The sequence below is a fragment of the Phasianus colchicus genome, chromosome 14 (genome assembly GCF_987193195.1).
Source record: "Phasianus colchicus chromosome 14, bPhaCol1.hap1.1, whole genome shotgun sequence".
Taxonomy (NCBI): Eukaryota; Metazoa; Chordata; class Aves; order Galliformes; family Phasianidae; genus Phasianus; species Phasianus colchicus.
In genome coordinates, this window is record NC_143449.1 from 10759321 (window position 1) to 10773216 (window position 13896).

General features: G+C 46.3%; 1 protein-coding gene across 4 annotated transcripts in view; it reads right to left on the minus strand.

The window, feature by feature from the left end:
- Positions 1-2003: 2003 nt before the first annotated feature.
- Positions 2004-13896, minus strand: part of LOC116229690 (rho GTPase-activating protein 6-like) — a 28362-nt gene continuing 16469 nt past the window's right edge. For all 4 annotated transcript variants that reach the window (XM_090150231.1, XM_031594339.2, XM_031594337.2 and 1 more), the window contains 8 exons: positions 12310-12569; positions 11076-11271; positions 10538-10593; positions 10023-10173; positions 9272-9420; positions 8320-8490; positions 7719-7816; positions 2004-6835 (listed from right to left, as the gene is read on the minus strand). In XM_090150231.1, the coding sequence (XP_090006357.1) occupies positions 6706-6835; positions 7719-7816; positions 8320-8490; positions 9272-9420; positions 10023-10173; positions 10538-10593; positions 11076-11271; positions 12310-12569 (1211 nt within the window). In that variant the 3' untranslated portion in view covers positions 2004-6705. The remainder of the gene's footprint in view (positions 6836-7718; positions 7817-8319; positions 8491-9271; positions 9421-10022; positions 10174-10537; positions 10594-11075; positions 11272-12309; positions 12570-13896) is intronic.

Below are 13896 nucleotides of genomic sequence, written 5' to 3' on the forward strand. Positions count from 1 at the left end.
CACCGCACTTACCTCCCCGACCCGCTCCGACGGGGCAGAGGCGGTGGCGGCGCATTTTGTATCAGCGCCGCCGCCCCGCGGGCCGCTCCGCACCAATCGGCGGCACCGGGCGGGGCCGGGGCAGCGCCGGGAGCGAGGTGCGACTGCCGCAGCTCCGGTCTGGGTCTCCCCGGGTTTCCCCCCAGCCCAGCCCAGCCTCCTCCTCCGCGTTGTTTCCCGGTGCGGTTGTCCGAGCGCGGTTGGCCCTAGGCTGGAGGTCGGCTACGTGCTTGCGGTCCTCAGCATCTCCTGCCAGCTGCCCGTACCAGTCATTAGCCCTGCTCTTCCAAAAGACAGCTTTTAACCTCCAGGAGGCCGCTGCCTGTGATTGTCACGGAGTGGCGATGGTGAGCTTGAGTTTTGGCTTGACCTGAAAAACTGACCTACAGCAAGGGTGAGCGGCTGAGCCCAGAGGGTTATCAGTGGCACAAAGGCTAACTGGGGGGTAGTATCAGGCAGAGCACCCCAGGAGTCCATTCTGCTATCCTGTTCTACATCTCTTCTGATGGGATGTTGGGGCAGAGTGCACCCTAGCTGGGCTGCAGGTGACACCAGCCTGGGAGGAGTGGCAGGCACAGCAGGGGAGTGCACTGCCATCCAGAGGGATCTCAAAGCTGTGCCGTCCTCTCTGCTTCTAGGATGATCGGTGGGTTCTGTCTGTAGTTTCAATCCCCATCACCTGGGTGGTCTCAGGGGGCAATGGGGAGCTCTGATTGCTTTCTGCCACCCCTAAATCAAAGTGAGAATCCTTTGGGTGAATGAGCAGGTCACAGAGGGACACTACGGACTTCAGAGGGAAAAAAAAAAAAAGAAAAAGAAAAAAATAAAAGCACATCTGTGTTTTCTAACTGTGCTCATTTGGAGTTTTCTTTAGCTCTTACTCCCGTACAGAACTATCAGCTAAAGCTGACAGTTTCTGGGTGTAAGCCAGTGTCCCTGTATTCCTTTCAATGCAGAGTGGCACAGAATATGATCTCAACCCTCATGGTGCAGAACCTGTATTTAGAAGAAATTGCATGTTGGCCATTGAGAAGCAAGTAGTTATTACAGCAGTGCTTTATGCTGCACTGGGACTGGCCATGCTCCGATTTGCCATACTGTGCTCTGGGGTTTTCACTGTAAATAACACAGTACAGGGAAGGCTGGAAACCCCAGGCAATTCCCCTCCTACTAAACCCCAAGAGTGCTGGCCCACAGCCAGTTTCGGGCTGGTTGTGCTGCAGAACTCTACCAGTTCTAACCTTCTTAAGACCTCTAAAGCTGACTAGCTGTAAAACCCCTCTGGTGTTGCGTTGCCCAAACTGTTTCTGGCAGTGTGTGAGCAGGCAGCCCACAGTTGCCCCCAGCAGCATCACTCTGTCCTGGTACCTGAGGGCTGCAAACAGCCAGACAAAATTTCCAACTGCTTTAAAACATATTTTTATAGCAGTTTGCAAATTCAGGTGGGTAGGAGGGTAAAAGAGGCTGAAACTGAAGCATGGCAAAAGCCAAGCAGATTTGCCAGGATCTAGCATTACTTCTATCCTTCAGCTTTGTGTCTGCATCTCTTCTGAGGAGCAGGCCTATTGGGGCAGCAGCTGAGCAAGAATCAGGCAAAGTGCTTCAGGAATAACAGTGCTCTGCAACCGATTCGTGAAGTCTTGTTTGTTTGAGGAAGCTGAAATAGAACAAGTCATATGCAAGCACACGTGCCAGGCAGTGTCTGCTGCTGCACTTCTGAAAGAGCACTTCATGCTGCTGAGAGGAAGCAGCGCACTTACAGAGACAAGTGGTGACAGCTGCCCTCATGTGGAGCTTTCAGCAACATCCCAGTGTTTATCCCCTGCCAGTGAAGTTTCAAGCCTTGCATGCAGTGGAAGAACCTTACACTAAAAGAGATTTTTTTTTTTCCTGTAAAAAATAATAATTAATCTTTGAAAAGTGCATTTCTCTGCAGTGGCTGCAAAGGACAGCCACTACTTGCTTCTCAGTGAACCCTCAGTGCCGCTGTCCTCTAATACAGTGCTTGGCAAGCAAACTTTAAAAGGAATTTTCTTGCAAAGCAAAGCAAATAGTGTTTCATCATAGCCATCACCTTCAGGTTAACATAATCAAGAACTAGAATTAAGTGCCCCACATAGTGATGCTTTTGAAAATGCACTTCTTCCCCTGGCCCGTGGGGAGCAGCACATGAAACACAGGGTGTGCGTTGTGCACACGTTTGAAATGAATCTGAGTGCAACCAGCTTGTCTGCCGGGGTGCCTCTACAGGGCATAGAGAACTTTTCATTGCTTTTAAGCATGGCTTCCAAAGGGGCCAGGCACATTGATTGCTCGATGCTACTCTGGTGTCAGCTGTCAGCCAAACACACAGCCTGAATGTCACTCACATCTTCAAACCTGGTCTGGCTCTGCAATGTATTTCCCCAAAGCACTTCTCATTTGGTGTTTTGCTGGCATCTTCAAGCTTCAGCTTGCCACTGTTACCACTGCACACTTGTGTCTTTCCTTTGCCTCTTTTGTAACCTCCTCCACCAGATGTGTTACGCAGTCACCGGGGAATCCCGTACATGACACTCCTTTAGGACAGCCCTTCCCAGGATATCCCATCAACCTGCTGCACTAAGCAAAACTTGCCTATCTATTCCCCACGTGTCCAACACTTCATATTTCAATGTGACAAAAATATGATGACTCAGGTGTCACATGGGCATGATGATTTGAGTGTCCTTATGTCCATTTAAAGACAGATATCTGCTTTTTCTTGAAGTCAAAATTATGAATATTTGTAACCACTTCTCCCAAACTGAGGATCTGTTTCCCTCCCAGTGCCGTCTCTTGAGGGTTTCATGGAAATGGTGTCCAACTGCCGTAAAACCCCTGCCCTGAGCCACCAAGGGCACTGGTTACTAGAAGACCTTATCCTCATTAGTGCTGCTAACAGACTCAAGCTGTTGTGGCTGACACAAGATAAGTTGTCACTCACACTCCGTGGGGACAGCAAGACCAATGCTGGCTGTTGGCTGAAGATAGTCTCACTGATGTGCCAAAGGCTTTCAGGAAGAAATTGAAAGGTCCCCCAAAGGGTCTGCTTTTGCACCAGGTATAATCCTGCATCTGTCGGCACAGACCAGCTGCTCTGCTGCCTTCTTGGATATGATCCTGCTTGCACAGCTGGCCATTGGCTGCCTGACAGTGTTGATGGCCCCAGGAGCATTTAGCAAACTCATGGCATCCTGTGTTTATCTGTTCCTGCAGAGTCAACAGCATTGCTAATCTCTGGATTCGTGGGAGGCTTTCACCAGCTATCTCTCAGCACACTCATCCTTCTTTAGCCTGCTATTTTCTGGGTACTGCTTCCCCATCTATTCTGAGTGTACCCATCCACAGGAAAAAGACCTCTTCAAAGCAAGATTTCAAACCCAAGCAGTGCAGCTGCAAAGATGCAGTACCCTATGCAGGTATCATGCACTGGACAGATGAGGCTACGGTGGAATATCTTCTCTCCCTGCCTGGTACCAGAAAGATCATGTATTCATTAACAATCGTTTTGAAGCTAAAAAGGATGGCCAAAGCCAAGCATTGCAATGACAAGTGTGGGACACATGAACTGAGCTGTGAGGGAAGTGCTGGAGCACACAGGTCTGCACTTTAATTATGCCCACAAAACAAAGCTTAATCCGTAATGAAAACCTACTTCTGTTGTTTGCATGACCCCAAAGTGTTTTCCCGTGGTCACAAATTTCACCTGAGCATGCAGAGATATACAAACTGTTTCCATCAGAAAAGGCCCAAATATTTAGTCTATCTCAACCCCATAGTCACCCTAATCCCATTACTAATCCCTATCAGTCCTAACCTAAAATTAACCCTAGCTCTGTTTCTACCACTGAACACACACTAAGCCTATACCTGCCATTAGTCCTAGGAAAAAAGATTTTATCAGTGAAACTAGTAGCACGCATTTAGTCATCTCTCCTCACATCAAAACATCCTTAAATTAATTCAATTATGCTGAGAAAGCTTCAACTCACTCAAAAACTTGGAAGTGGGAGGACATGACCATAACCTTACATGGAAATTCAGCATTAACAGCACATCTCGTGCAGGGACCTGTGCAGTGCATTTCTCAAACAGCTGCCAGGTGGTGCAACCGCTGTGTGGAGTGCGCAAGAGGATCTGGGCTGTGAAAACCCCAGATGACTTTGGTCTTCCTTTGGCAATTCATCTCTAGTCCCAACATGCTACCTCTCCTTGCTATCCCTAAGGCACAGTTCTGTCAAGCACTCAGGCACTGTTCCTTTTCAAAAGTAGTCTTCTATTTTTCAGCCATTTTGTGGAGAGGAAGGGGTGCGAAGTACATCAGCTTCTACCCAACATGGCAGTGTAAGACATTCAAACTACAGCAACAAGCAAACAAAAAATATTTCCATACGTCAGTGGGTGGCAGTGCTGATGAGGGAGTGCTTCTGATGGGATGGGAGCTTCTGTACAGATAAGTTTAATCAGTTTCCTGCAAAGACTGCATTTGGAGGAGTTTCAAATTGTATATGAACTCAAAGAGGTAAGATAAAATTAATTACTAACCAGAAGTTTCCATCACACAGGAAAAACTCAGTGCTGCCTAAATATAACGTAACACGTCAGGTCAGCAGAGACCTATAGGACAAGTAGCAAAAGGAGCTGGGCAAACTGTGCCCTGAGTTAAATCCACTCAATTTCTCCACAGTTCAAAGAAAATAAGTATCATTGTGTATCTCATGATCTATCTCCAGAATAAGTAATAGATTTGCAGTTGATTTCAGGGTTTCCAAAAGAGAGGAGCTGTGACACCAGATCCCTCTTTCCCCAGCACCAAAAAATACCAGCATATCTCATACCCTGCCTCCTTCCTGTTCTGCTGCACTCCAGCTTTACCCATCTTCCTTCCCTACCTGTCTGTCCTAGTTCTCTATATCAACACTCCTTTAGGCATCTGTTCTCCCACCACATCTCTTAACTTCCTATGTGCTTGCCCTCTTCTTGGCACTCTGCATTTTCTTGGAAGCAAAGCCTTAATGGTGAATACAATCATTGACATTTCAGGCCAAGAGAATATAAAATTCATTATCTCAAAAAACAGATAAAAGACAAAAAGTGTTCTGTGCACAGTTTACAGCATTGTTGTCTCCTTGTCTGTGACCTCTCTTTCCACATATGCCATCTTTGTACCATATCAGGAAAACAGCCTTTAGAAGAGGTCAGAATCTGTCAGGAGCACAAAGGTAAACATTTTCATCATATCATGGCATGACACAGTTAACCCTCCGAAAGGCTTCCAATACCCAAAGCTGTATCACTTCCAGAGCATAAGCCTTTACCTGAAGACAAGACAGAACTGTTAGATAAGACAGATTCATTCAAAGAACTTGCAAATCTAAAGTCATTCCCCATCCTATGCTCCTTTATTTCAGCCTTGCCTTCTAATCTAGCAACTAGAAAACAAGCACACCCTCTAGATCTGTATTTACATCACTCTTCCCTGCAGACTCAAATTCTGCCTCAGCCCCTACTCCTTGTTCACTGGGACATTCTGTCCTGTGCTTGCTGAAAGTTTGGCCTTCCACATGTGATTAACTGATCTCAGAAGAGGAGCTTCCCCTCCTCCAGATATCCGCTGTGTGAACAAAGCAAGAACAAGCCTGGGAACACCATGGGCAGCTTTATCCTGTGTTACGCTGGCTGTGGATCAGGCCTACCTGAAGGTCTGGGGAAGGCTTTCCATAGCACCCCACCTTCAGCTGCTGTTTCACCTAAGGACAGCCCAACCCAGGGGTTTACTGGGGAAGGGGCCACCAGCCATGTCTAGCAGAGTAAGTAGAAAGAAAACCGCAGAAAATATTTGCTGATAACTTTCATTTTATCCCATCAGCTAAAAACATACATTTGCATGTAATTTGCAGTGCCTTCCAATGCCTCAGATGGAGGAAAAAACAAACCAGACATTTATCAGCCAAAGGTCACGAGACACTCAATTTCCGTAATACATTATAATACATTAGATCTACTTACTGAATATTATTCAAGGAATAAAGATGTTCAGAGTATACTTTTCCCTTGTACTACACTACCTATATATTTTGTGGTCAATACTGTGTTTTCTATCTATAAAATTAGCAGTTGGAAACCTGAAATCAAAATTTAAAAATATACATATATCCATGATTCTTTCTGAACATGGCACACTGTAGATCTTTGCAATAGCGGTGCTGTTGGGTTATGGTCATTTCTTCAGCTCTGAGATATCTTTCTGCACAAAGCGGTGACAGGACAACACAAGGTGAGTGGCATATCCAAGTACAGACTGCATGAAGTTGAACTGCATTTTTCCATCCTTACTGCCCTACTAGCAGTCTCCACTCACTTGTGTTTCAGGCCAGTCATGCCCAGTGGGTCTCAGCCCAAGCTGCTTCTCTCCCACCCCTATCCTTGTGAGCTGACAGGCAACGAAGCTGTAACTGAAAATCCATTCTGCTGCAGAACTGACTACACCAGTACCATTTTTGCATGCCTACAGTTAGCAAAGGTACTTTTGCATACATTCATGCACCCTTCTGTTCTCCGCTCCTCCAAAGTAGGATAGAGAACATATTTTTGTAGTGGAAATGTTGCCCAGTTTTGTCCATGGAAGGCAGTGTTGAGGTCTGGCTAGATGCCAATGTTCAAGTTCAGGAATGAGATGTTGCTGTACAGCTCTGAGAGTGAGTTGCTTTCCAGGGTCTGATCAGGCATCAGGATTGGAGTATGCTCCTCTGTTGAATTCTCACTTTCTGTTTGCCTAAAAAAGGAAGAAATAGAAAAAGAGAGATGTTGACCCCAAATGTTTGTCATCTCTTTGACCAGCACCAATAGGAATGTGAAGTAAGACAAGGAGCAGTGGCAGAGACTACTTGTAAGATCACTGCTCCAGGAAACCATTTCACACATTCTGTGTACATTGAAGGAGAGCCTGGATTTATAAGGAAACTGAAGGTTGGTGAGCAAGTCCTCCTTCAAATCACAGGGGAGCAAAGTACCTCCCTGTGTTACGACATGATAAAGGCCCAGCCCATGAGGTACAGGGTCCTTCTAAACCCTTTTTCTTAATCACAAGGAAAAACACAAGCTCAAGTTCTGGCCTTCTATGGGACTACCCTATCTTGCAGTAAAGGAGCACATGTACAAACATAGTTGGCAGTCACATAAACAGATACAGGCACATGCCTACTTACATGCATGCAGGAGGGGCCAAAAATAAGCAGAAGTGCAGACAACACCAAGGATGAAGGAAGTTTGGAGGTAGATAGTGATGCAGGTAGTGAAAACGCAGCACACACCAGTGTCGAGCATGGAGCAGTGGGGGGACTGGGAGTGTGGCAGGACAAGGGATGTGTAGATACACACAACAAAAGTGTAGTGGAGAAATTCTGAGGCAGGAAAGACTTCATTAATGGAGAGAGCAAAACAGAGATCAAGGAGAAATAGAAACAGAAGCTCCAAGGGACAGAGAGAAACCATGATGTTTCACCTCATAGAAGGTGTTATTGGCAGATGGAACACGAAAAAGGGTGATGAAGTGTATGAAGAATCAGCAGGATTTGCGTTGATTTGCCAGCAGTGCAATGGCTGTGACTATACTGGGCAGGTGGGTGCCCTCCAGCTATATCTTGAGTGAGACTTACAGCACAGCATTGAATTTCCTGCGCAAAAGGTAGTCAATGACATCGGGGTCTGTCTGAAACAGTCTCCTGAGGATGTCATGCTGTGTTTCTGGAGAGACCTAGGAGAGATGGACAGACACTGCTCATGGCAGCCTACTGTTACTTCTTTCCCATCATCTGCCTGAGGTTAGAATATCTGAACCTCCCACCATCACCTTCTAGCTCCTTCCTTCTAGGAGTCCAACCTTTTTTCTTCCTTCACTGGGACTCCTGAGAGAGAAACAGTACTGAGGTGCCACTCCAGCAGCTTTTGGCTGGTTGTTTCCTGTCCCAAAGGAGTTATTTGTGTGGGTAGAAAGTGACAGAAAAGATGGGATCTATGAATCAGTGGGATTCTATGAGCTGTTTGTGGTATCGCCCTCAGCTCAGTCTTTATGAGACCAGTAACAACCCATCCCAAATTAATATTTACATGTACCATGAGGAATGAATCACATTTCTGCAAGTCACCTCGAGTCACTTGCTGTTAAGTGGGGCTGTGAGTATATCTTCGTACAACCATTAGGAAAGAGTTCAGAGAAGAAAAGGTCTAGAGAAGATGATATGAGAAAGCTTCACCTACCGTGAACAAGGTCTGGTAGTGTTCAATCAGCCTCTGAACCACCAGTATGATAGCTGTACTGTCTTCAAAGTTCATGGCTCCAGCATCTTTTTCTCCAGGCCTCTCTTTCTGAAGGATGTTGGGACCAAAGACAGTGGCCAAGTTTGAAACTGTCATTTTATTCCCAGGAATCTAGTAAGCAAGAACAAAGGAGAATTGCAGATGCAGCAGCATGCAATATCCCAGGATAGCCTCACAGGAACACGAGCTATTGAGTGACAAAAAAAAATTGACCTGGGTCCAGCTCAGTCTTTTCTGAACATAGGGCTAACCTCAAGGCTGCGTGGTGCAGCCTTTCTTTGCATCATTCCCACCTAACTCACTTTGACAAGCTGTACAAGAAGATGACATCATGTTACAGTTTGGGACAAAACCAATCTCTTTGCATCACGAGGAGCCCTAGAGCTCAAGTTGTCCAGAGAAACCAAAATCAACCTCAGTGAATCATGATAAGTTCCTCATGACAGTTGGAGTTGGAAAAGCCTGGGGTTACTGCAAACCAGAAAAACGGAACTGAGAGCAAATTAGACTCACCACAGAGAAGGAAATTAATTGAAAATACATGTTTTATCTTTTCCTGGTTTTTCTTCCTTTGCTTTAAAATGTTGCCTGCCCTAGTTTCTGTAAAAACAAAACCCGTTCCAGAACCTTACCGGTATGACAGAGTAGCATCAAGTGTGCAGTATAGGCCAGCCTGGAATATCACCTTTAGCCACTGTTCTATTCAGATGAATTAAAAATGCACAAAACTCCTTAGCCTTTGGCTGGCTCAAGAGTATCCACAGGAGAGAGTCATTGCAAGCCCCAGGTGTCAAAGGATTATGCCAAGTTTGCAATTACTTTTGCAGGATCTTCATCAACAAAGTTTAAACAATCCTTTGCCATAGAGCTGAGCTTTGTGTATGAGCCTTACCTCCTGGCCATTGGGGCCCCAAGAGTTGTCAGCATGCCGTGCCACCTTGCTGAGGAACTGCAGGAGACGGTGCAGTGTGTCACTGTGGCAGGGGGGCAGCAGGAAGAGCAGCAGCTGCAGCACAGCCAGCTGCTGTGGGCCCTCCATGGCTGGACAGAGAGAAGGTCATTGTTTAGTGCAGTTCCCAGTCTGCTAGACATATATCTCCAGCTGGACAGTTCTACTTTAATTTGCAGTAACAAGTTGTGGAGGGAGCCAGACAGGTTCTACCCTTTACAATAAATCAGTAAAGCCAGTATTTCATCCTGCCTATGCAGGGATGTAATTGCATTTAATACTGTGCAGACCGTGGCCAAAGACTGTCCTAGGCCAGTGAGACTATAATCTAGTTATTGATGTGGAAACAGTGAATCCAGGATTAGAATTATCAAATATGAGAAGAAAAGGATGGAAAGGAGAAGAAAGAGAGACAAAGAGATGACGAACCAGACCAAGAAGGTATGAGAGTAATAGCAGTGGAGACGGTCTAAAAATGCAGTCACCCTAACTATGGAGGGTAGGTGGACCTGGACAGAACATTTGCAAAGACACCCTTAAGAGTGGAAACCACTGGGCTGAGATACTGCATAGCAAGCTGAACTGTGCTGGGGCCTGGTGAATGCACAAGGAGAAAATTCCCTTTTTTCCCATACAAAATGAGAAGTAACGGGTGGACTGTGCAGAAAGAGAGCAATGCACTCTGAGTGCTTACAGGCTGTGCTGAGGAAGGCTGCGTAGAGCTCCCTAGGAATCAGTGAATCTGGCATGTCACGAAGAAACTCTTTGAGCAGAGCAGCAACATCATGAACACTTTGATGCTCATCCAAGAAGACATCCAGTCCATGGTCAAACTCTTCTCTCAGCTTGAAGGTGAAAATGAGAAGAATAAAACCAACAGTCACGCTGTCAAAAAAAGCTCCTTGTACAGAGCTGATGAAAGGAGGCATGCCAGAACCCAAGAGTGGCTTGCTACTGACAAGAGGGAACTCTGAAGTGCCATCAGATGAATGAGGCTTAACTGCTAAAGGCAGCTTGGAGAGATGAAGCTTGCTATCCAGAACTGGGCCAAGGACTCAACAGGTTACAGATTGTTTGTTCTCCAGTATATTCTTGTGATATTTTAGATCTCAATATGCCAGTGTCTGCTTCATTCATTCACCTCCCATACAAGCATTTATCCCGTGGATATGAAAATGCAGAAAGGATGCAGTGAGTGCCTCATTTTACCTGCTGAACTCTTTTCTTGGAGCTCCCAACCCGGAAAATGCCCACCGTTTGGAGACCTGAGAGACAGAAAGTTAGTGCTCTGCATTCCCACAGCACCTTGTAGCACCAGGGCACGTTAACATCATGGGAACAGTTATCTTGCCCTGCTCATGAGGCAGCATGTTTTTCTCTGTTCTTGGCAGAGAGAATAAGAAGAAAGGTTTGGGAGCTATAAGATTTGCTGGGGTTATCTGTGGCTCAGGGAGGAGATCTAACCTTAAAGTCACTCCAAACTATAAATTGGATTTACAAGGGAGCACACTAGGAATGGGTTGATTGATACCCATGGGTGACATTCACCTCTCAGTTCAGCGATTACCCCCAGCTTGGAGAACTCTCCCCAGGTGACTGCTCAGCAGTGCATTCTGCCCTAGAAATCTGCTGCCTTCTTTTCTCTCTGAGAACTGCCAGGCCAAACAGCCCTGGCCCAGCACTTACAACGGCTTTTACCATCCTACTATGGGACTGGTCATCTGGCTGGAGGGAAATCCTTATTTACCATATGTTTCAATGTGCTTGCAACATCTGTCCACAATCCGTGGGACCTGCCAGGTGATGGGGTTGAGGCTTAGCATCTTTTTCTTGCCCAAGTTCCTCCGTGGATCCAGCTCATGGGGATGTGACAACTGCAGTGCCTCCAGCAGCTTGGAACTGTTGCCACTCAGTTCAGTGATGCAGTCCACAGACATGGCTCCCTGAGATGAAGCAGAGGTGATTCACAAGGTGGCAGGAACTGTCCCACAGGACCCCAGTACACCACCGTGGTTGTTACCACAGAAGTTAGTGACAAAGAGAAGCATGGCCTCTGAATGAATATAGAGGTCCACAATGAGTCTAACTTGGGTTGTTACAGAATCACAGAGGCACATTTCAACTGTTGTGCCTTCATTTATGTGCACTGTTCCTAGAGGTGTTTCTAAAAACAGCCTTCCTACTGGGACATAGCCTATACTGCATGCAGACATGGGGAAAGAAGAAACATCCCCAAACCTGCCATCTTTATGCAATGTACTGGATTTAATCACCTTCATTGGAGTTTCTCTACACCAGGATTTACAGGGATGTGACAGAGATGGGTCTCTACTCCAAAGAAAGGAAGCAAACTTAATCCAAGTTACTATGTACATCCTCTCACAAAAAAAAACAGAACTAAAGCCAAGGTGGCCAAGGTGCTGGCCAGTTGCACCACCTTCCTTGCCTTTTGGTGCAAAGACAGTCAAACACTACAAGCAGACCAGAAGACCTCAGCATCATTGCTCCTCCAGCAGTGAGAAGGGTCTCACCCTGCACTGTGACCAGGGAGCCAGCAGGACCCACCATCAACAATCAATTTCTGATGGGAGTTCAGAAAATGTGAGGTCCTGTCCCTAACTGCTACATTGCCAAAAATCTGACACAACAGATGGTGGTACTGCTCAAGACAATGTTATGCAATGGAGGGTATGAAAAAATCTACGCTACTGATGAATCTACTCCCATTCATATCTGCTGTAGTAGGAATCTGGCCTTGTGCTTCTGCTGACCTTGGCTTTCCTGAGCTCCGAGGCTCCATAACAGCTAGTATAGGCTGGCCCACTCCTCATAGCCCATCTCTTCTAGCACTGTTCATGCACTTGTAGCATTAGTCCCCGAGTGCATGAACAGTAGCCATCACATTTGCCTGAGCCTCCCCCAGCCAGCAATACTATCACAATGAGTCTGCCACAGAGGTTAGCTCATTTCTGCAATCATACCCTTCGCTGACTCCAAGAAGAGTTATGGTCAGGAAAATCTGGGGAAAGAGGCTCTTCAGGGAACACTTCGTAAGGTACCAGCAAACAGCCCCTGCCCAGCGGGGATCTCTTCTGCATCTGAGCACGAAAGTTTGTCACTGTTTTTTCCACCTCCACGCACAGCCGGCGGCTGCTCTTCACTGTTTCTTGCAGTTGTCTGTTTGCACGGTCATTGGCAATGACTTGGCACAGTGGGATCCCAAAGGTCTGAGGAGAGCAGTCTAAGAAAAAAACACGGGAGACACAGAAAGTATTGTTACCACTGAAAAACAACCAGGGCAGCACAAGCCAGCTGCCAAGAACACATGTGCACGTCCAGGTAAAATAATTAACTCACAGAAGAGAATACCATGCTACCATAATAGTAACGACCAGCAAGAGTGTAAGCAGTACTGCATGCAAAACTGATTCAGTACATGAAAAGGAGACATGCAGCTAGAGTTCAAGATGGCAGACCTGCAACTATCACTCTCTGTTCTCAGTTTCTCCTCCATTTTCATAGGAAGCAGGCACAGAAACATCCCAAGTAGGCCAGAGCAAAACCAAGGGGAGCTGCCGTCCTTGAAAAGGACTGGGACATTGCTGTGATGGGACTCAGAATGCTGGGTAGTATGGGAGCTAAGTGGGGAGAGCTCCATGTGAAAGACAACATGCAAAAGGAAGAGGAAGGAGATGCAGGGAATATGGCAACAAAGGTAGTCTTCCTCAACATGCTTGTTGCAACTTGTCTCAGTTTTTCTGAACTTCCTTTTCTTCTATTGGTTGCAACCCTATGAAGGCACCATACCATCTATGAAGCATAGATTTTAAGTCACCAGACATATTTGATACAAAACAAATTATAATCTCCAGTTTCCTACAGGGTTTGCATCAGCTATGTCAGAGGTGGCAGTCTTGGTACTAATGACAGTGCTGGGCAGAAAAGGAGCCAGGGGTACTGGTCAACAGCCAGGGGAACATGAGCCAGCAGTGTGCCCAGGTGGCCAAGAAGGCCAATGGCATCCTAGCTTGTATCAGCAATAGTCAGCCAGCAGAATCAGGAAGGTAATCATCCCTCTGTGCTCAGCACTGATGAGTCTGCCCTTGAGCACTATGTTCAGTTTTGGGCCCCTCACTACAACAAGGACATCAAGACCCCAGAGCATGTCCAGAAAAAGGCAACAGAGCTGTGAAGGTTCTGAAGTACAACTCTTATGAGGAGTGGCTGAAGAAACTTATTTAGGCTAGATGAAAGGAGACTTGAGTGAGACATTATCACTCCCTACAACTACTTGAAAGAAAGTGGTATCAAGCTGGAGGTGGGGGCCAGTCTCCCAAGCAAAAAAAGATAGGACAAAAGAAAATGCCTTTGAGTTGCACTGGGGAGGTTTATGTTGGATACCTGGAAAAAATTAGTCACTGAATGGGTTGTGAAGTATTGGAACACACTGCCCAGTTTTTTAAAAGACGTGGTATAGATGTGGTGCTTAGGGACATGGTTCAGTGGTAAACTTTGCAGTGCTAGGTTAATGGTTGGACTTGATGATCTTAGAAGTCTTTTCCAACCTA